The following is a 20,802-nucleotide window of genomic DNA, read 5'->3' as shown; positions in this document are numbered from 1 at the left end:
AGAAGAATCAATCCCGATCAAACAAAACGCATGCCACAAATACATAAAAATGCTAAAAAAGTAAGAGAAAAAATATTTAAGTAATTGTAAGCTGCAGAATGAAGGAAAAAAGAAAGGTTAGGAAATGAGATTTTAATAACAAAGGGGGTGGGGGAGACAATGGTTCCTAAGATTAGAGTCTAAAGCAGAAAGCGTGGTGTCTAGAAATGATGGTTAAAAAGAACACCAAGCTAAGAAAAGTGACATGAAAAACATACAGGGAAAACAACAAAAGAGGAACTAATATAGGAGGAGAAAAATTGAAGCTGGTATATCACAGAATCAAACGTGGGTTTATCCTTCGTAAAGCCCTCTATAAGCTGTATAATCATGTCCAGGAGAAAAATGACAAGAAAATTCAGATTTTCCATAGTCATAAGGAAAGGCTGTGTTAGGTGTTTCCAAGGTGTTTCCACTTCAGAAGGAGAGAAGCAGAGCACTCAAACTGTGATAAGACAATTCATACAAAAAAGTCATATACTATGTGCAGCATGAAGCTGAATGAACAAATGAACATTCAGTAAAATAAGAGCTTCCAAGTAGAAAGAGAATTAAAGCTTACCAGAATTTTTAAAACTCCGCCATTAATATTATCCTTTCATGCCATCTACAAAGCAATACTGTTAAGTGGAGACAAATAATAGTTTCATTTAATGTACTTGCAACTTCCTGTGCAGGTACTAAAAACACTTCCTGACAGCCAAAAAAAAAAGAATGCCTCAGCTCTAGCATCCATATGGTATGTTACTACATTTTGAAAGTTCCACAATTTTTTATTTATTTTTTTTTAAAGGCAAGATGATTCTTGCTGCGTGTGAAGGATCATGTAAAATGTCACTGTGCCTCAAGGAATTTAGCCTTTTTTTTCAGAAAACAGTTATTTAGCACAATTGTGAACTTTTTTTTTTTTTAGTAGCTGTATGCTTAGCGTCTGTATAGTCAACTAGAAAAGGTTGGACAGTAAGGAAAGTAGGTTCATTACACTAGATGCTTCGTGATTTGCCTCATATTCAAGCCTATTGTTTTGCTACAACAACGTCAATACAAATTGCTGTTTGCTGTAAACGTTAGGAAAAGTTCAAGAAGTTCTTTTCTGACAGTAAGTAGTTCTATCATATTGTGTAAGTGTTATAAAACTCAACCATGAAATATAACAGACGAAGAACCTGCAAACCAGGATCGCCTTTTTTCCAGTTCAGGAAAATTCTGTGGGTAGCAAGACACAGACTTCTCATTCAGTTTCTACTGCATCTTTCTATCTTGCTCTCTGATTCTCCATAGTAATAGGGATAATATTTTAGACAATCACAGTCTGCCAGCCTAAAATTCCCTGCACTCTACCCATAACATCTGATTTCATTTCATTCATCAAGGCAGAGGAAGGATGATTACAATGCATTTCCCTTCTTATCATACCTAGTTCTCATTTATACACAAAGGAGGCGGTTACTATTGGAGATGAAAAATTGAAAAATACCATTTTTATTATACATCTACCCTCCACTGACCACAAGAAAATCCTAATTTCCGATGACATTTTTACTTTTTTCCTAATTTGTGGATGTGATTGGAAAAAATGTATACATCGTTATTTAAATTTTGCAGGATTTTAAAAACATTCAGATCAACACTGTTATAATTCCATCTTTTCCAAAATACACTACCCATAGTAGGAGTTTTGGCCACTAGAGGACTGTCCGCTAACGCTCTGTAAAAACTGCTTGCAAAGTAAATGTGCTGTAATTAGCCCTGTAATTGCATAATTATGCTAAAGGAACTATATATGTGATACATTTGGGAGATGGGGGGACCCTAACGACTCCCATTTGCCTCAGCAGTTTTGAAGAGTTCACAGAGATTCGTTTAATATTATTTACTATTTTAAATCACACTACCTTGAAGGAACAAGCCCTTTCCTGCGAAGTGCTCTGTGTGGGGTGCCTTCACTTATCAATTAAATTGCTTATCCTTGCCAGGCTACGCAGTACTAAATGATAAACAGTGGTTACAGTCTTGTGAGCTACAGGATCAAAATTACTCTTGGCCACAGAATTGGTTCTGTGGTGTAATGGGCAGCACTCTGGACTTTGAATCCAGTGATCTGAGTTCAAGCCTCAGCAGAACCTGTGGGGATGTTTCCCTTTAGCCCCGGGAAGTGGTTCAGTCACCACCCCTGGAAGTCTTTAAAAGATGTTCAGATGTAGAGCTTAGTGTTATGGTTTAGTGGAGGACTTGTCAGTGTTAGGTCAAAGGTTGGCCTAGATGATCTTGGAGGTCTCTTCCAACCTGGATGATTCTGTGATATATGTGTATTAACAATTTATCTATTTAACCAGGTTACTTATATTAAAGTCTTTCCAATTCAGTCTTAATGAAGACATAGACTGAAAACATTTAGTGCGTTTATTTTCCTCCTCCGTTTTTCCAATAATTTAACATGCAACTAAGCTAACTTTTGAAAAACTTGTATAATATTTGATATCCAGTGATTATAAACCTGAAAACTTTTTCCTGGCTTAAGTATCAACATATAGCTGAATTTGCTTTCACAAAATATAGGCTACCTGTTATGAAATAATACCAGCACTTCCAAGAAAGCAACAAAAGATATTTTGAAATCAGCAGCAATTGAGAAGTTACAGTTCTGACAGCCAGTAAAGAAATGTTAGGAAAGAATATGCTAAGTCATATCCATTTAACACTTTTGGCCATTTTACCATTTTCTTCTGGCAATGTTCAGCTCCCTACCCTGTTTCAGAATCAAATCTGGATGAAACAAGTGTCATTGTATAAGTCTACAAACTAAAAGACAGTCCTAAGGCAAGAAACACTCCATTCAGTTGGCAAAAGTAAGCACTAAAATAATAAACGTTTTCACTAAAGAGCAATGTTTAATGAAAACAGTAATACACAGCTGTAGTTCTAATATAAGCAAAGAAAGTTCACCAATGAGTACCAGTAGTTATACTTTAGAAAACATAGGTTTGCTTGTTTGCTGAATTTGACTGTACCATGAGTTCATCCACTGGGAAGGACCTTCAAACATAAAACAAAAGTTGAAATCTGACCTCATCTTTTACCAAGTATTCTGATAAAAATCCGTCTAACTGGTCTAAAATGTATAGTAAATCACTTATAAAAACTTCTTTATTTCCTGAAGCCAAAAGATGTTTGGCTGTCTGAGTCTAGCAACTTCAGTTGTTTTAGAGTTCTTAATAATTTAATATAAATCCTTAAAATCAAAAGTCAGTGACTAACAGAAACCATTCATCTCCTTTCTTAAGAGGTACTGAAAGGGAACTCAGCTTATGCATGAACTCTCACTGTTCATAAAACAGCGTACACACAGTATTCTGTCACCTTTAAAAGAAATCTAAAGACAAACTCAAAGACAAGGATGAGGAAGCGTATCTTCCAAATGACTGAAAAAATACTTGGTACATTAAATCCCTAAAATAATTATGGTATTATTTGACAACCAAAGCCTCTCTGGAACTGTAAGTACTGCTCAATTCCTACCATAATTAATATTAGAAATACTTCTCTATCAAACACTGCTTAAAATAAGAAGGCATCACCTAATCATAACATAAGCAATTTGGTAAGCTGGAAAGCTCTCTCTCACTCTTCTCTTCAACCTCTCTTCAAAATGTAAGTTAAAAAATACTAAACATTTTGGAAATGCACTTCAAAAATTAACCTAATGAACTGCTAGATAAAGCACTGTATTAATGAAGACTTTCTCCGTTTTTTCTCTGTACTGGACTGCACAAGATGTAGCGTGACAACAGTAGTTTTTGCTGTTCTGCAAAATGCCTGATATGGGTTATTGCACTATTAAAAAATGGTGTGACCTCACATTCCACAGAACACAAAAGATGATTCATCAATACTGAAAAACTCTTTTAAAGAGTCTTTTCAAAGAATAGCTGGAATTGCTGGGATAGTTTTAAAGGACACTGGTGAATTACAGACAGTACTGTTTACTGATAATTTTCCTTTAATATCTGTAAACAACATAATTTAAGTACAGTCTTGTACACAGATAAAACTCCACTGTACCTTGGTTTGATCTACATACTGTCTACTGTTACTCAGCTGATATTTATATGCCTTTTAATTTATATATTCCTACTGACTTGAGAACTATATTTTGGATGCATTTTACCTGACTGGCAAATGAAGCAGCCTTAGCTCCACTGCTAAGACAGAACTGAGAGTTAGTGCACATGCAGGTGCACCTATATCACAGAATCATAGAATCACAGAATGGTTTGGGTTGGAAGGGACCTTAAAGACCATCCAGTTCCAACCCCCCTTCCATGGGCAGGGGACACCTTCCACTAGACAAGGTTGCCCAAAGCCTCATCCAGCCTGGCCTTGAGCACTTCCAGGGATGGGGCATCCACAGCTTCTCCGGGCAGCCTGTTCTCACACTTCGTACCACCCTCAGAGTAAAGGATTTCGTCCTAATATCTAATCTAAATCTACCCTTTTTTAGTGTAAAGCCATTACTCCTTGTCCTATCATTACACCCCCTGACAAAGAGTCCCTCCCGATCTTTCCTGTAGGCCCCCTTTAGGCACTGGAAGGCCACTGTAATGTCTCCCCTGGGCCTTTTCTTCTCCAGGCTGAGCAACCCCAACTCTCTCAGCCTGTTTTCACAATGTGTAAGAAATAACTTTTTTACCTGCTATTTCTGTAAGTATAGCTGTATGATCATTTTCTGTCAACTTCACAAATCCAACTTCATTTTTGAAATGATCAATTCCTTGAAAAGACAAGTCCACTGTTTTTCCTTTTAGGAGATCTTCTACAAAATCCTTGCTGTTTGAAAGAGCATCAACTGCTCTGTCAAGAAGAAAGAAAATATCTGTGTGAAAGTCAAATATATTAATGTTTACATTTCTATTAATCCTTCCATACAAAAGTTTCAGAAAGCTTTATTAGTATTAGTTTATTAGCTACTCGGGTACTTTTGCACTACTTCCTATCAATGCAGTCAGTACTACTCTCATCATTTTATAATGGGAAACTGGTTCATACGCCCCGTTGTAAAATCATGGAAACTACAAAGCAGACTTAGCAGCAGGCACAATTCCTTGAAAGAATTTCTCTCAATTCTCAAGGTGACTAGATAATAAGATGACAATATTTCCATTACTCTGCGCATACCATTTTAGTAAGATGCTAATTCAGAAGCATTTGGTTTTCCATTCTGAAAGTAGCCTACTTTTGTTCATCTCCTCACATCTCAGTGGGACACTCTAAGACTCTACTTCATTCAAACCTACTACAGAATATTACTTAATACTGTAAACAGAGGTTAGTGACATTTTATATGTAATATATGTATAATGATAAAATTAGATGGAATTAGATGGAAATTACTATTAAGCTCATTGAGAGCTATCAGGAAAAGAGGTACCATCTAAATTAATGCTTACTTTCTTTAAGAGAGGAGTAGCATGCACACGTAATCTACATGTAACTTAAACTGTAGCAAACCTGGTAACCTTTTAATAATCATTTTAATTAGCCCTATTAAGTACATGTACTTGTTTTGAAATGATTCATGAGGAAAAAATATATATATTCTTAGTGTCTTCTAAAAATCTCTCGCATGCTCCAAGTTTTCAGTTCTACTCAGTGAAACTAAATTTAAACTTTTCACTAAACCAATGTTGACTTTATCAACGCTAGATGGCAGTAACAGATTAAAAACTCTCGAGGGTTTATTTTACTCTTTCTACAGTAACTGGATGAAAGCCATCATCATGATTTCTGAAGTATATCTATTTTTTAATCCTGTACATATACAAACAACTCTACTCACTTTTCCATTATGTTTAACAAGACAGAGTCTTGATGAGAACCATGCAGTTAATTGAAATCAAGACCAGGTTAAGAAAGCATGTTGAGTACATGACAAAAAATCTTTGATTGATATTGTTCTCCTGTGGTTTTTCTTATGACTTTAATCTACAAAGTGGAAGTATTTTAGCTCCTGTATCATCACTTTAAGCAACAATGCTATTACTTGTTCCTTGGCAAAGATATTTCTTTTTGAGCATTATCTCTGCCACCTTCATCACCTTAAGACAAGATTGTTCTGAGTGCCTTCCAGGTCTGCTATACTTCAAGACTTTTCAAAAACACCATCTAATACTGATTATACCTGTCACGATTATTTCACAGATTATTATTTCTGTATTTATTTACTGACATGAACCTGAAAATCATTCCAAAATAAGTACAGATATTACAAATAAACAGTATCAAAAACTTCAGTGGGTTTTTAAGTAATGAATTGTGCCCTAATACCCCTCTCTGGATTTTTTACATCTCTGAACTGGTACACAGACAGCCATAGAAAGCTCTGGTCCCTAACTGAATAAAGATTTGTATTTCCATACTGTAGGGTGTGCTGCAGAACTCACTGACCAGCCCAACTCCAGTTGGTGAGGTTTATGAAAGGTCAACTCAGACAGAGCAGTGTGTTTTCAGTTTAGCACTGTTGTCACTGAAGATTTAGCTCTACTTTTTTTTTAATAATCTTTAAATACACTATTTTTTAAAAAATTGTTGTCAGCTCTATTGAGAATATTTCGTATTTTTCTTTTTCCATCAATCGTTTTATAACAACTGACAATTGCTTTGTAAGAATAAAGCACAAAGGACAAACGTTTCCGCTGAATTCAACAGCAATGAACACAACAGTGGTATTTTCTTCTTATTCCATACCAAATAGTACTTACAATGCCAAACAGTAATTACACTCAGTGCAACTACCCCACAAACATAACAAAAGAGCTTACATGCATTTTGCTTCAAACTAGAAAAGGAAAAAAATTTTAAAAAGGCAGTATATTCTAAGTGTATACAAACAAGGGTCACAGAAGCAGTGCTTCTTGTTTTCCATATTGTTCTAATGTAAACATTATAGCATTTGTTTGGTGTAGCTTCTTCTCAGAAATTTCTGAACTGTTACTTTAGAATTCAATAGCTTTCATATGTATAATAAAAAGGTTAGATTCACAGTCTTTGACAAGTAACAAGCAAAAGGAACTTAACGCTGTAGTCTGTTAATGAAGGCACTTACTGCGAAGGCTGGTATCCTAATTTCTAATACCAGATCCCAAGTATGCTACAAATGCATTTGACATTAAAGTAAATGGATAAAAGACATGCAGTTAGCATGGACTACAACTGCTCTGCTTGAAGGGTGTGCTGTCATGACTCTTTTTTGCTTGTTTTCTTTATGTTATTTTAAACCTCACATTCTTGATTTCATGCAGTCCTATAAAAACAGATGTAACGTGTGCTGACGAAAGCTAGACTACAGCCCATGAGTTAGAAAATTCCCATGCAAATTGCAGGTCTGGATTCCCTTAGAAGGAGAAACCTAAAATGCAGATCTTCTATTTCCAAGGCAAAAGCTGTATGTACTAAAACACCATACAAAGAGCTTTGTGCTGAACTGAATGTTATGTTTAGAACATTCTTATCATGCGTTTGGACTTCAAATAGCATTCAACACATTTCATTTCTATACAGACAGAAGCACTATTGTACATATACAGTATAAAAACTGTAGATATCTACGTAACTTAACGCATCCAAACTTTCGGATCTGTGAACTCTTAGAATAAGTCTAGTTGACTAGTTGCCCTTTGTTTGGGGAATTACTGTCACCTGACATTACACACAGGTTCTTTTGCCAGTCTGGATCTTGATTTAATTCCATTAATGTGGTATCAAAAATTGGTGATGCAAGGAAAGGAAAATTCAAGTTTTAACTCTTCAAGTTCTCACAATATTAAGCAGAAAACATCAGTTATGAGAAAAGTAAGAATTCCATATAATAGAAATGCAACCTGAGGATAGCTGAGCTAGATACCTGTAGTAGGCACCTGGCCAGGAAAGGGGTGAATCCCCGGGGAAGCTGCTGCTGACTAGAGGACAGCTCCTGCATGCCTGGACTGTGGAGTTCTGCTGGGAGAGGCAGAGAAGAACTCCATGAGTAAGTGCCCAAGTGGCAGCTGGACAGAGAGAGCTGCAAAGGATGTAGCCAAGAATACTGAACTTGCCAATATTCATTCTGATACACAATTCACGACTCCAGTCATGAGGAGGCATACTTGCCTTTGAGGTATCCTCTCACACTCCCTTTTTCAAAAGTTCATACTTAAAACCCTTAAAAAAAAAAAAAAAAGTGTTCACACAGTTGGTGATTGTTCTCTCCGATTTTCAGGTGCTACCAAAGTTCACTCATCAACCAGAGAAGGAGGAAGCTTGTGTGCTGACTCCAGGAGACAAAAGGAACATGGAGAGGAGAGGGAGCCCAGCAGATCTAGAATCCTTTGCTCTCCTTTCGATTTCCTGCTCCTGGCTGTCTGTGTCTCTCCCTTCAGAGCGGTGTTGGAGGAAGAAGCCGACAGATTTGTAACCTCACAAAAGAGGTGAGAGCACAGCTGCCTCAATGATTCAATATTACAACATTCAAGGAAACGTGTGAAAAAACAAGCAGGGCAATTGATTTAGATACATTGATATCTCATTATTTTTAGGTGTGATAAATGCTTTCAGCCAAAATAACTTCTACTAATTGTTTTCACATTCCACCTTGGATTCTGGCTTTCCTATGAGCAATCTGTACTTTAACAGCAAAACCTTCGGGGGGAAAAACGATTCAATGCACACACTTATTATACACATTATTTTGTAACTGTGTGACCATAACCCAAGCAATGTCTCACTGTACTTGTTCATTATTTAATCTAGGTAATTCAGTATACGGACTGCATGTCTTCTAATACTGCAGAGAAAACCACTATGATATATAGATGACGGAAGCCCCCTGAAAGAACTCCTCTTGGGGAGATGTAAAAGTAATGCTTTTCTTTCACAAAGCTACAATATAAGGACTTTTGATTCATTACCAATTCCCTTCAAAATTGATACATAAGCAATGGAGGATTCCCAGATGTCGGTATAATGCCAGCAGGCCATTTATCAGCATTTTAATTAACACGTTACAGGTACCCAAGTGTTTGTGATCTCAATCCTGCAATTACCATGTACACATACAGACATCACATACGCAAGCTACTGGGCACCACATCGCAATAGAAACTGCCAGGAAAGTCTGTGTGAAGCAGGACTATGAAACATGAAGTATGTTTTCAAGTCAAACGTACAGCTAGACACAAAAACTATTATTCTAAACATTCATAAACTATAGCCGCATAGACTTAAAAGTCTGAATTTCTTCATGTTAACCATGGAACTTGTACTTTAACGTAGGCTTGTCGGAGAGCTATACGGCATGTGATAAACAGTAAAAGCCATCAAAGAACTGCATTTTTTATAAAGCAAATAGTCACATTCGACACTTATACATGATAACATCACATAACACATAGCCTTTTCCATGACTGTTAGGACTTCTTTATGAGCAAAAACTCAGCTATTTCACTGAAGCAATATAAAAATTGTACTTTTGATAAGGTCTAATGAACACCTCTCTTTTAATGTACTTAAATTTTGAGTATAACAAATTCATTTAGAGGCATTAAAAACTAACTGCATGAGGCATTACCTTGCAGCTAAGGCTTATTTCATTGAGGTCTTTCAGTGACAGTTACTAATTTGGCCTATAATATCTGCTGAGCTACGAAATTCTGAAAGCTCCTCTGTTGATCTGTTCAACGTCCCCCACAACAAAACATTGTTTTGAAATAACTACTTTAGCGAACATGAGATTTGCGCATGCAAGTTCAGCACACAGTTATGAAAAATGTAAGGAAACAAAAAGAGTACTTTGTGCAGAGCTTATGACATACCATAAGTTAGGAAAATAGCTGATATTAAGATCAGCAGCTTAAGAACAACATGAATTAAACGTTCAGTAGCTCTAGTAATTTAGGGATGACAAAAAACAAGCATCAGTTACCCCTCCTAGTCTTTTTACGAACTCCTCCAACAGAACTACTTTTATATATTTAACACCAAAATACCTACATGCCAATTTCTTCTTCACCGGATAAATGCATCACCAACATGGTGACATGCAACGAGCCGCAGCGAACCATTGCTTTGGAAAGCCTATGATCCTTTTGTATTATTGCATCTTGGACGGCCCGAATACCATCAGTAATCTGGAACGACAGACAGGCACAGAAACAGCAGTTAGCAATTACTGCATCCCGTAATGCGAGCGAACAAGAAAGTGCACAAACTGAAGTCAAATGTTTATGTAGAAACCATCCTAGCAGAAGGAAGTTTTATCCTCTGATAAAGCTGTGCTAATTGGCCTGAGTAAACTCATAGTGGGCACAAATGCAGGGATTAACAAATAGCAGGACATTTCCCATCACATCTTAACAGGAGTTAGGTTCCGTACAATGATAAATTCCCGGAACAGATTAAAATCATCCAATTTTACACTGCCAGTAGTCCAGATCAGAGGCTTCTTCAGGGAGCTTCTCTACTGTCTGCTAAACATGTATACTGCTATGAGCAGACAAGTGTCTGATAAGGTAAAGAGGTCTTTGCAGTATCAGGCACATATGAAACAGGCAAATAGTAAGTTATTTGTGGAGATTTACAATTCTGATCATACTGTCCAAAAGATTGCATAATTTATATACTCTCTTCAAACATTTTAATGAATCTCTGTAACACCTATACAGTTCTAACACCACCAGTCTTTTTCTTTAAAAGTGTTTGGTTCACATTTTTCTTCAATTAAAATTATTTGTATAGCTATACATGCTTTATAAATTGTATCCAAATTGCTTACTGTGCTTGCAGTTATGATACTTGTATTATAGTAGTTTTAAAAAACATCCATGAATGCTTGAATATATTAGTGGAAATTACATCAAATCCAATAACCTTGACCACATGACAAAATGAGTTATTTCTAAACGATGGTAAGCAAAGATATTACAGTCAAATCAGCTTTGGGGTATATAGTCTAAAAGAAGCATGTAGAAAACTTGAATCTGATTTTTATTTGAAACTCATTGGTAAATGCTTAACGAATATACTATATATATTAATTTTTATAACAAGCACAAGTAGCTGTTAGGCTAAAAAAAAGCTATAATTGAGTTACTCTGCTCATGATAATTAACACACAAATTTCCTGGAAAAGTATACTATAATGAGAGTGGTCAGCACTTCTGTGACCCACGTTCTTATGATGAGTTTTGCCATGCAGGAGTTTTACCTAATATATCTAGTAGCACTTTATTTATTTAAGGTAAAGCACCATATAAATAAAAACAAGTTATAGCTGAAGAGGACCAACTCCAGGAAGGATGGAAAGGAGAAAAGAAAAGCCACTTGCCAGAAAAAAAGTAATATGGCATCTACAAAATCAGAAGTGTCTCTGTAGTACGAGACACATGAAGAAAATTGCACCAGCATTCTGATTATAACTCTTGTTGTAATAAGACCATTTCCTCCACAGTCAGAAATTATCATAGATACATGACGCTTCTATTGTAGTCTAAGATGCAGGAGAAATGTAACCCATGTTTACACAAGAAACTGGTAAACACAATCCCTGATAGCTACAGTGTATTGACTGCATAATTATTTAAGTTTATAAACTAAAGCAAATGCAATTACCCTGGTAAAGAAAAAAAAAAATGAAATGCTCTATCATAACAATTGCAGTTTCATTCCATTTTCAACTATTTTTGACTACTATTTCTAAATTTAATTTGTACCTGAGAGCTGGCAAAGGAAAAAAAATATATATGTGTAAGTATTCTGAAGGGTGTGTATACATTAAACAGGTTTGGAACTGTGTTATCACAGTGATAAAACCATATCCTAGCTCAGAAAAAGATCAGTATTACTCAGCGTTCAGTTATTCAGCCAACACTCCGCTTTCCCTCACCCATACAGTTTCCTTCAGTAGTACTTCCAAATCTCTTCCTACTCATTTCCTAAACTCCCTGCACTACCCCCAGGTCCCTCCTATAGCTCAGTTCTAGCTCGGGCAAGAAAGAACACATGCTGTGGCTGATTTTCAGTTATCGGGGGTTGACTGCCTAAAAAATATGCATATATTTATTCATCATCTGTCAGATCTCAAAGAACAGGTAATTGCCATACTCACACTGCAGCCTGTAACACAAGCACTTTCTTTCAAGGCTCTAATTTCACCAACAATTCCACAAAACACCGTAGGAAATTAGGACCTCTGACAAGCTAAAACCTAATGAATAACGCACCTTTGGAAGAAGATTAATTCCAAAGATGGACAGTTAGCAGGTCCAGAGACAAGCTGTTGTTGAACCCAGCAGAGAAGTATAAAATGAGCTGCCTTCTTGGTAACAGCAAAATAGAAAGACGACTGATCGTGTTCTCTGGCTGGAGCAACTACATTCTATATGATCCACGTTGAGATTGTACAGAAAGAAGGGAAAAAAGAACTTTTCAAATCCATTTTTGTGAATTCAGGAATTTATTTTTAGTGTGTTTTCCCAGAACTTATGTGATCAAAATGTAATACAACAGCTAGAGCTTAGCTGTGCTGTCACGACTTCAGACTGATTCTGTTCTCTTCGATAAATCCAAGGTGCATTTAACAGCTGAGAGCACTGAATTTTAATCAAGCTAGCTAGGACTCTTCCTGAATCTTTGTAATACCTAGTTATAGCCCATGCACGAATGAGAACTTTAAATTGCTTTAACTTGCTATTTACATTATCTTATGAAATTTTATGTTATATTTCAACTGCTGTCATGCTGACAACAACTTCATTTAACCTGAGATTTCCTAACTTTCATTTCCAAAAAGAAACGTCTGAGGGCAGATCATACTCAATCATTCTCCTCTCAGATTATTTTTAAAAAGTCTCCCCAAAAAAGGACTGAAATAGTGATTTCAAGGTAACCTCTCCCATTCCCTGGGATATGTTATTCCAAAGAGTAATAAAATAATGGTTCTGCTTACTGCAAGATCGCTACTGGGAAGTGAATACTGTGAGCTTTAAAGATTTAACAGACTAATTGAAATTATAATCAAGACTGGAAGAACCCGAAAGACTAACTTACCAAGTGATAACATTTAATTATTCTTACAGAACCAATAAAATGTTAAATATAAATCCCAAATTAATGGAATACCTCATTTTACTTTTGAAGATTTGAAACATAATTAAAATGAAAGCAAGGAAAATGTTTAATTTCCAGCAGGAACAGTTCATTAAATGTTCCAGGAATATTCCTTACTACAAAATGGTTGTGTAAAGCTTAAAAGCATATATAAAATATGAAGGAAGAGTAGTAATGCCTAAAACACTTCACTGAAATAAAATTAGATCCTCACAAAGGAAAGACCTCTCCTTACTAAATGAAATGCTACTAGTAATTACCAGATCCCCTCTGGCTATCAAGAAGCCAGGTGTCTTAAGTCTACATTTTGGCTAATGTTGCCTATACAAATTCCAACATGTATTTTCTACTTTCATAACAACTCTACATCTGAGGCAAGTATAAACAAAACTTTTTAGCAAAGTCTTGGAATTCCCAAATGCTCTGAGATTTAGAGTTGTTCCTTTACCTTTGTAAACAATACAGGGCATATAAAAATGAACGTTTAGTTAAGATTTTTTTCTACTCGGCCAGCAATTCAACATAACAATTGTGAGAAGCAATTCTCAATGATCAGATTATATAACCCTTACATTAATTGTTGCTGTTAAATCATGGAAGAGGCAGGAAGAAAAGCCATTTCAGACCGAGATGGCATTAAAAATATTTGTGTCAGGCTATCTGAGATCTATTCTGAAGAGGAAGAAGACAGCCTCTGCAATCTCTTCTTCACACAATGTTTTTGAAGCATCAAAGACTGCATCGTAACTTTCAAATCTAGATTACATCATTTTCACTTCAGATTCTCTCAATCTTTGACTTTCTCTGAAAACAGTACAGATGTAGAATGTGTTAAAAATCACCTGAAAGATATAGCTTCTGATATTAAAATATAAATCTAAATTTGGAAATGGTGGTAAACTGTTGTTTTTAACTTTTTAAACATAACATGCCTACTTTCCTTGCTGAAGACACAAAAGATGCCAAAGCTGTATCAGACACATCCCACAGCACATAAAAACATCATCTTTGTTCACTGTTAGGTTAAATGAGACAACATATGCCAACTATAGGAAAATACATGTTCTTCAAAAGTCCACTGCACTTCTTGAATCCATTTAAACAGCTTGTCACTAAAACAACAGCTTGTTTGAATTTTAAATAAGATGATCTATTTTACTGGAAACCTTTTAAACTGCAAAATGCCTAGTTAAAACAACAACAGATCCAAATTTAGATTCCTACCTATAAGCAGAGCTAAAAATAATGCAGAGTTTTTCCTATTAAATGAAATGTCTCTCTTCCTTATTCTAAATGAATGACAAAATACACAATACTGGAAAAGTGCAGAGGGGAAATCTAAGCCAGCCTCAATCAAAACAGTATGAAATCCATAAAACTGAACAAAAAGATAAATATAAACCTCTCTTCTTACAAACACATATAGCTGTTGAAGTAATTCTGGTTATACCAAATTACAATCATAAAGAACATCACCTCTGGATTAGTAATTGGAATAGAAATGAAATAATTTGGCTGATACTGTTTTTTCTTTTTCTTCTTTCTCTCACTGCCTTCTGGAATTTCCCTTCCAGTAGTCCTCTTTCTTTTCTTTTCTGTATTTACTTCAGAGGTTTCATGCACTGAAAAGAAAAAAAGAATAAAAAAAATCATCATATGGACAAATCAGAACAAAGATACACATAATATCATGCCTACAGGAGCTGCCTACAGTCAACTGACTGAAGCATCTGATCTACCCATGCACTGAACTGTCTGATTGGGATCCTACTCCAACCTGAATTAACAGTCACGCAGGTGGAGTACCATACTTGAAATAAAAGCGTCTACCTCCAAGCAGGGCTCATAAACTGCTAACACAGCTTCCAAGCTACTCCCATGTTTCATTTTGTCAACTCTCTGCAGTGGACTTGGCCTGCAACTATCCACACATGAAAATGGACGTGACTTCAAAACAAGATCATACACAGGATCATTAAAGGAAAAGGTTGCAATAGACTAGGACTGGCCAACCTATAGTTCATGGAACAAACCCAGCCCAGAAGAAGATTTAATCCAAACAAGACCTACTGTCTGTCTCCTTTCCCAAAGACTCCTTCCCACAGAAAGAAAAGTGCATGCGCTCAGTTCTTCTCTGTACCATACATTACTTTCCTCCCAGCTTATTTCCTCAAGACTTTGCAGACCCTCTCCCACCACGTGGAGTGATACACATCCATAAGCTGACCAGAATGCGGTCATCCACTGTCCAACGTCAGGTGCACTAATTTATAGCTACATGCTGGTAACACACATGTTGGAAGACAGCTCTTCCAACCATCAGCTGCAAGCCATCAACTGAAAAGTTTGCATGCAGTAATGCAAATAGACATACAAGATGTCTTTATTCTGCAACTCGTTCTTGCAACGGATCATAAAATAGTAAATTTTTAATACACTCATGTACCTGCAGGACTGCCTACTAACAACGGATACACCAGACTTGATACTGCTTGCAGGAGCTCCACCACCCCACGCACACAGCCCACCTGTGCACTCCAACAGGCAGAACCAAGAACCACAAACACTCTTTCTGTTTAAATTTACTTACTAGCAAATTCATCTTCAATATCTGTGTTGGCAAACGGCATTTCTGCCATCAGAGAGTCTACTGAGTCAGCAGACGGACATGGCTTTTTTCTCTGTTTTGTCGTTTTTTTAATCTCGGCAAAGATTTTCTTCTTCTGCTGTACATTTTCCAGCCCATCTGTAATATATTTTAAGACACTGGGTCTGAGTTTTCAATATAAACAGCCAAGTGGCATTATACACAAGCAATATACAATTTAAAAATTCCTCTATTTACCAGCATTTCCTTATCAACATATCAGCAAAAGGACTTCAACACTCGATGTGGCATAGCATAAAAAGTGAATTTAGCTTTCTATGTTTAGTAACTTGTTCTTGTTCAGTTCTAAGTAAATGCAATTAATTACGTGCAAAGAGGACAGTTATGACCAAGTATAAAACAGTAAGCCTTTACATATCATGTAAAGTTCACTCTAGATAACAGCAGTGGCATATGAAATTCAATGCAGATAAACACTGGCAAATGACTTGCAGTGTAAACACACTGAAAATGAGGCATGGAGGAGCACAAAGGGAATCCTACAATTCCTGATAAAACAAAGAATTCTCAGCTGACTACATCATGCAAGAATGAGATGATTATTCTATTCCTGCATCTCCCACACAGTATTAACATGTTATAGACAGCAACGATTTCAACCTGTTCTAGAAACTAATAGCATTTAAGAAGGAATCAATGCACATCTAAATTCATCTTGCATGTATAAACATGAATCTCAGAAAAATACCACAATGACAGAACAAACTCTACTAACAAGTTTCCAAAAAGGCCTTTTTTCCCCAAGAGTACTAATTATGCAGTCATTTCCCTATATTTGCTTCATATTTCTGCATCAGTAAACGCTAATAGCTGTGTGCTAAGCTATACCTCAAGAAATAAAAAATCAAAATCTCCTCTAGCAACAGAAAATGTGCACGTAACCAAACATCCAGCAATATTCTTCTGGGACAACTCCACAATGGGATTACTGTAGTGGCAGAAGCCTTATGTCAGAATTGCAGTTTATCCCAGGACAGCTCATTACTACAGACAACACACTTTCAAAGCTCCTCTTGTGACCAGTGCAGATAGTCCAAATCTGGCCCAAGGGGGAAATTTGGCAGTGAAAGTGCATATTATTTTCTTGTGCCATGCAAAGCTGCACTATCTGTGTAAAATCAATGGTACAGACCCAGCCTGGGCTATTAGCACCCTACAGGGTGTTTTTTTTGTGTATGTGTGTGTTTATCACTTTATGCTAGGGATGATAAGTAAAAGAACAAGCTGGTTCAATGCCAATTCACTCCAGCCTAAAGTAGGGAGGCATAAATCACTCTGTGGTTGTGATCTGACACCTAACTTTGTGCCACAGGCTAACTAAAAAGCAGCAAACTATTTAGACTGGTTGCTTGTTCCCCCTGTAGACACTAAAAACTATGTGCAACAAAGAGATGCTAAAGCAATAATAAATTTATTACTTAACATATACATTGAAGCTTACGCAACAGATTGTTGCTGTTGATCTACCAGCACACAGAAAACAATGTTTTCTCCTTCAAAGAGATCGCAAAGCGAGGGGCAAAACAAAAATCCATGAAACTGGCAACCAGTTAGGTCGGTCTGGGGCACAGAAGTTATCAGCGAGATCCCGAAATGCGGAATCGTGCCCAGCTGAGAGCAAAAGGGATCTGTCATGGTAGCATCAGCTGCAGGCCGGGGCTCGCATAAATCTGAGGGGTGTATATTGCAGATGTCTGCACGAAAAGCCATACACCTGAGCCACCCCGCACATTTCTGCCTGCTCACAGGGGCAGGTGGGCACGGCAGCGGCACAGCCGGCCGCCAGCAATGCCCCTTCTCCAAGGGGTCGGCTCATCTGAAGGGGCACTGCTTCTGAACACGCGCTGAGACCCGGGCAAAAAGCCTCATCCCACCCCTTTCCTGGCATAAAATACCGCAGAAAGCAGCAACAAAGCCCAAAAATTGTATCCTAGTTACTAAAACAAGGTGAAAACAAAACTTTTCAGGATTCCTGACATAATGCAGGTAATCTGAGACCTAAGTAACCCAAGAAGTAGGAGCTCCTTGATCACCAAGCTATTGTAGGATAAACTCTTTTTAACTGCACGTTTAATGATATTGCCTGGGGTTTATATACGAGCAGGCATCCACGTTATCCCCATATTTGTCTTTAAGTGCTTCCTGATCTCCACGAGCCATCTGTTCCAGCAGGAAATAAAAAATAACCATGAAAAAAAAAAAAAAAAAAAAGATACACGTAGCTCGTAAAGCGAAGCACACCAAGCGGGGAGCCGTAAAGCACGTTTTATTACTTTCCAGCTGCCCGCCCGAGGCCGGCTGGATCAGGCCCGGGCGTCCCCTGGAGCCCGCCCGGTCCCGTTACACGGGCCGCAGCCCCGGGACGGCGCGGGGGTGCCGAGCCCGGCCCGGCCGCCTCCCCTCCCTCCCCGCCTCCCTCCGGCCGCCTCCTCACCGTGCTCCCGGGGAGGGGACCCAGCGGGGGGGGACCCGCCGCCCCCCGCTGCCGCCGCCGCCGGGCGCAGCGCCATGGGCCGCGGCGGGGCCGGGAGGGCGCGGGGGCGCAGCGCGGGGCGCAGCGCGGGGAGCAGGCGGCGCAGCAGCCGCTGCATGCCCGGCGGGGACGGCGGGGCGCCCCGCTGCGGGACGGCCGGGGGACGGGGCCCGGCGCTCCCCCGGAACTACAGCCCCCGGCGTGCTCCGCGCACGGAGCCCCGCGTGGGGCATGGCGGGAGGGGCGGGGGTGGGCCGCCATGTCGGTGCTCCCCGCCCCGCCGCTGTCCCGCCCAGGGGGCGGCCCTCATGGCGGTGCGGAGGGGACCGAGGCTTCCCTGGCCGGGTTTTGGGAGCGCGTTGTGCCTTGTGGTCTTCCTGCAGCTTATACTCTGCGGTGGGCTGTTGTCCAGCTGCCCTGTACGCGGTGGAGGCATCCAGATGGCGTGTCCTGACACGAGATGTACATTTGTTGTTGTGTACATCTCGTATATGTCACATACGTCTCGTATCTGTCACGTACATCTGATATATGTAATGTATATCTCATATATGTCATGTACATCCCATATATGTAATGTACATTTCATATATGTTATGTCCATTTGTTGTTTTCACTCTTATTTTACCAAAATTTCTCGGCTAAACAGAACGCCTCTAACTCCACAGGAGTGTTCTGAGCTGACTACTCCTCAGACTCCTCAAAATAATCATTTGTATCTTGGGACCACCAGAGGAACTTTATACCACCCAAAGCACTAATTTTTATCCTTTTAGCTGCAGTCCAGGGAAAAACATCATCTTCCTTGAAACATCCATTCTTTATGCAATCACCCAGTCTCCTAACATCACTCTGGCCCACCCTAACCATTGGCAATAATGCTTCTACTGTGGCTGTACAATCTCCTATTGGGAATCAACCTCTTGGGTGTACACGAGAGGCTGTTTCTCCGAGGCGAGGAATGCAAGACACTATTTTTCTGCTTAAATAAAGACTTTGTGCCCTTTGGAAGCCAAACGCTGTCACTACATTCTGTGGGCGAAGCCAAGCCAAATCTCGCCTTCTGTTTTTGCAGATCAGCCTGTGCATATAGACCAGATCTGAAGGAGCTGATTGTTTATCCATATATACAAATTCTTACTTTCGCTTTTAAAGGGAGTAGGATTGGAGGGGAAAAAAAAAAATTAAAAATGGCTGTATTAGGGAGGAAGCTGCAAAGCTGCATGCATTCTCGATGTTGGAAGCTGAGAGACTAGTGAAAATTAAGGGAGTTTCTATATTTGGCTTGTCTGTGCCTTCCCTTTCTGGGAGATAGTTTGTTTGGAAATACTTTACAACCTTTTTGACCCATTTCATGCTGTGTTTGCCCTCAATGTCTTTCACACTGTTTTCATGGGGTCTGTATAGACACATGGAAACCAAAGACTGGATTTGACACAGAAATCCAAGTTTTGGAGAATCTCAGAGGAGCTTTATGATAAGGCTGTTGGCTGTTTTGCTTACTGCATGTGTTTCAGCTAAATAACAGCTATCGTTAGGAGGCTAAATACATAAGTGGTCACCTCTTCCTAGCTGGTTAGCATTGTTAAAAAAAAAAAAAAATTGAAAATTTGATTCCATGGAGTTACCAATGAACTACTGGGAGAAAATCTATTGAGTGTCTGTAAAAATGTAATGTAAAACACAGTTTTGAATCTGAAATTGTTCCCAGTCAGTTCATGAGGTGTTTTGCTGAAATCTTCAGCAACCAAACTCTAGAAAGAATATTTCTGTTTGTACAGTTGACAGGGGAGTCTAATGTAATACTAGATAAACGAGCATTTAATGGTCTCTATAACATTTGAAAATGCAACACTTTTTTGGTGGACCTAAAATTGTATCTAACCAATGCCACTAGCCTAGTACTGATACATGGATATATTCTTTGGGTTCATGAGGTGCCTGAATATACAGGATAAGGGGAAGTGAGAAATTAAAAACGCATTAGCTGGATCTGATAAGATTAGCTGATATCACAAATTGTCCCTTTAAGTCCTAAAAGCGGTTGGAAGCAGAATGTTCAGCTGAGGACTAGAAGGCTGAGAAGTTCTGATTTTCCTGCCTGCCCAAATACTGTGCAAGTTATGTAGTGGTCACTGACCTGGTGCCTGTCTGAAGCAAGCCAATGTGTTGTATTTTTTTTTTTTTGCTAATGCTTAGGTTTGGGCTAAAGCCAAAGCATTATCAGTTTCCTGTGGCCTTGTGTTTCGTAGGGTTTCTGATTAACCTCTCAGTGGTACAGTTATCCCTTGGAGGAGAAAAAATCAGAGCTCTCACGTAATGACAGCTGAGTGACATTAACAGAAATAGGAAGAACAGGCAGCTCTGCAAATGGATTTGCCTATACAACCACACTGCCCACGCCTGTTAGCCTCTCACCTGACTGCTTCTTAGTCCATCACCTAATTTCAGTCAAATTTAGTTCAGAGTAGGAGGATTCAGAGGT

General features: G+C 38.5%; 1 protein-coding gene and 1 non-coding gene across 3 annotated transcripts in view; one reads left to right on the top strand and one right to left on the bottom strand.

Annotated features, from left to right (window-relative positions):
* The window catches only part of AKAP7 (A-kinase anchoring protein 7), a 90,930-nt gene extending 72,480 nt beyond the window's left edge, over window positions 1-18,450 (bottom strand). For both annotated transcript variants that reach the window (XR_005818362.1, XM_040552388.1), the window contains exons 1-5: window positions 18,279-18,450; window positions 15,767-15,922; window positions 14,653-14,798; window positions 10,063-10,199; window positions 4,730-4,890 (exon numbers count right to left, since the gene is read on the bottom strand). Coding sequence is in view for 1 of the 2 variants with exons in the window: in XM_040552388.1 (XP_040408322.1) it covers window positions 4,730-4,890; window positions 10,063-10,199; window positions 14,653-14,798; window positions 15,767-15,922; window positions 18,279-18,435 (757 nt within the window). In the remaining variant the exon portion in view is untranslated. The remainder of the gene's footprint in view (window positions 1-4,729; window positions 4,891-10,062; window positions 10,200-14,652; window positions 14,799-15,766; window positions 15,923-18,278) is intronic.
* TRNAQ-UUG lies at window positions 2,094-2,165 on the top strand. The gene has a single exon. It is a non-coding gene; the product is annotated as a tRNA-Gln (tRNA).
* Window positions 18,451-20,802: the final 2,352 nt, after the last annotated feature.

The sequence above is a fragment of the Cygnus olor genome, chromosome 3, assembly GCF_009769625.2.
Source record: "Cygnus olor isolate bCygOlo1 chromosome 3, bCygOlo1.pri.v2, whole genome shotgun sequence".
Classification (NCBI taxonomy): Eukaryota; Metazoa; Chordata; class Aves; order Anseriformes; family Anatidae; genus Cygnus; species Cygnus olor.
Note: the sequence above shows the minus strand (reverse complement) of the source record. Positions and strands in the feature narration are given on the sequence as shown.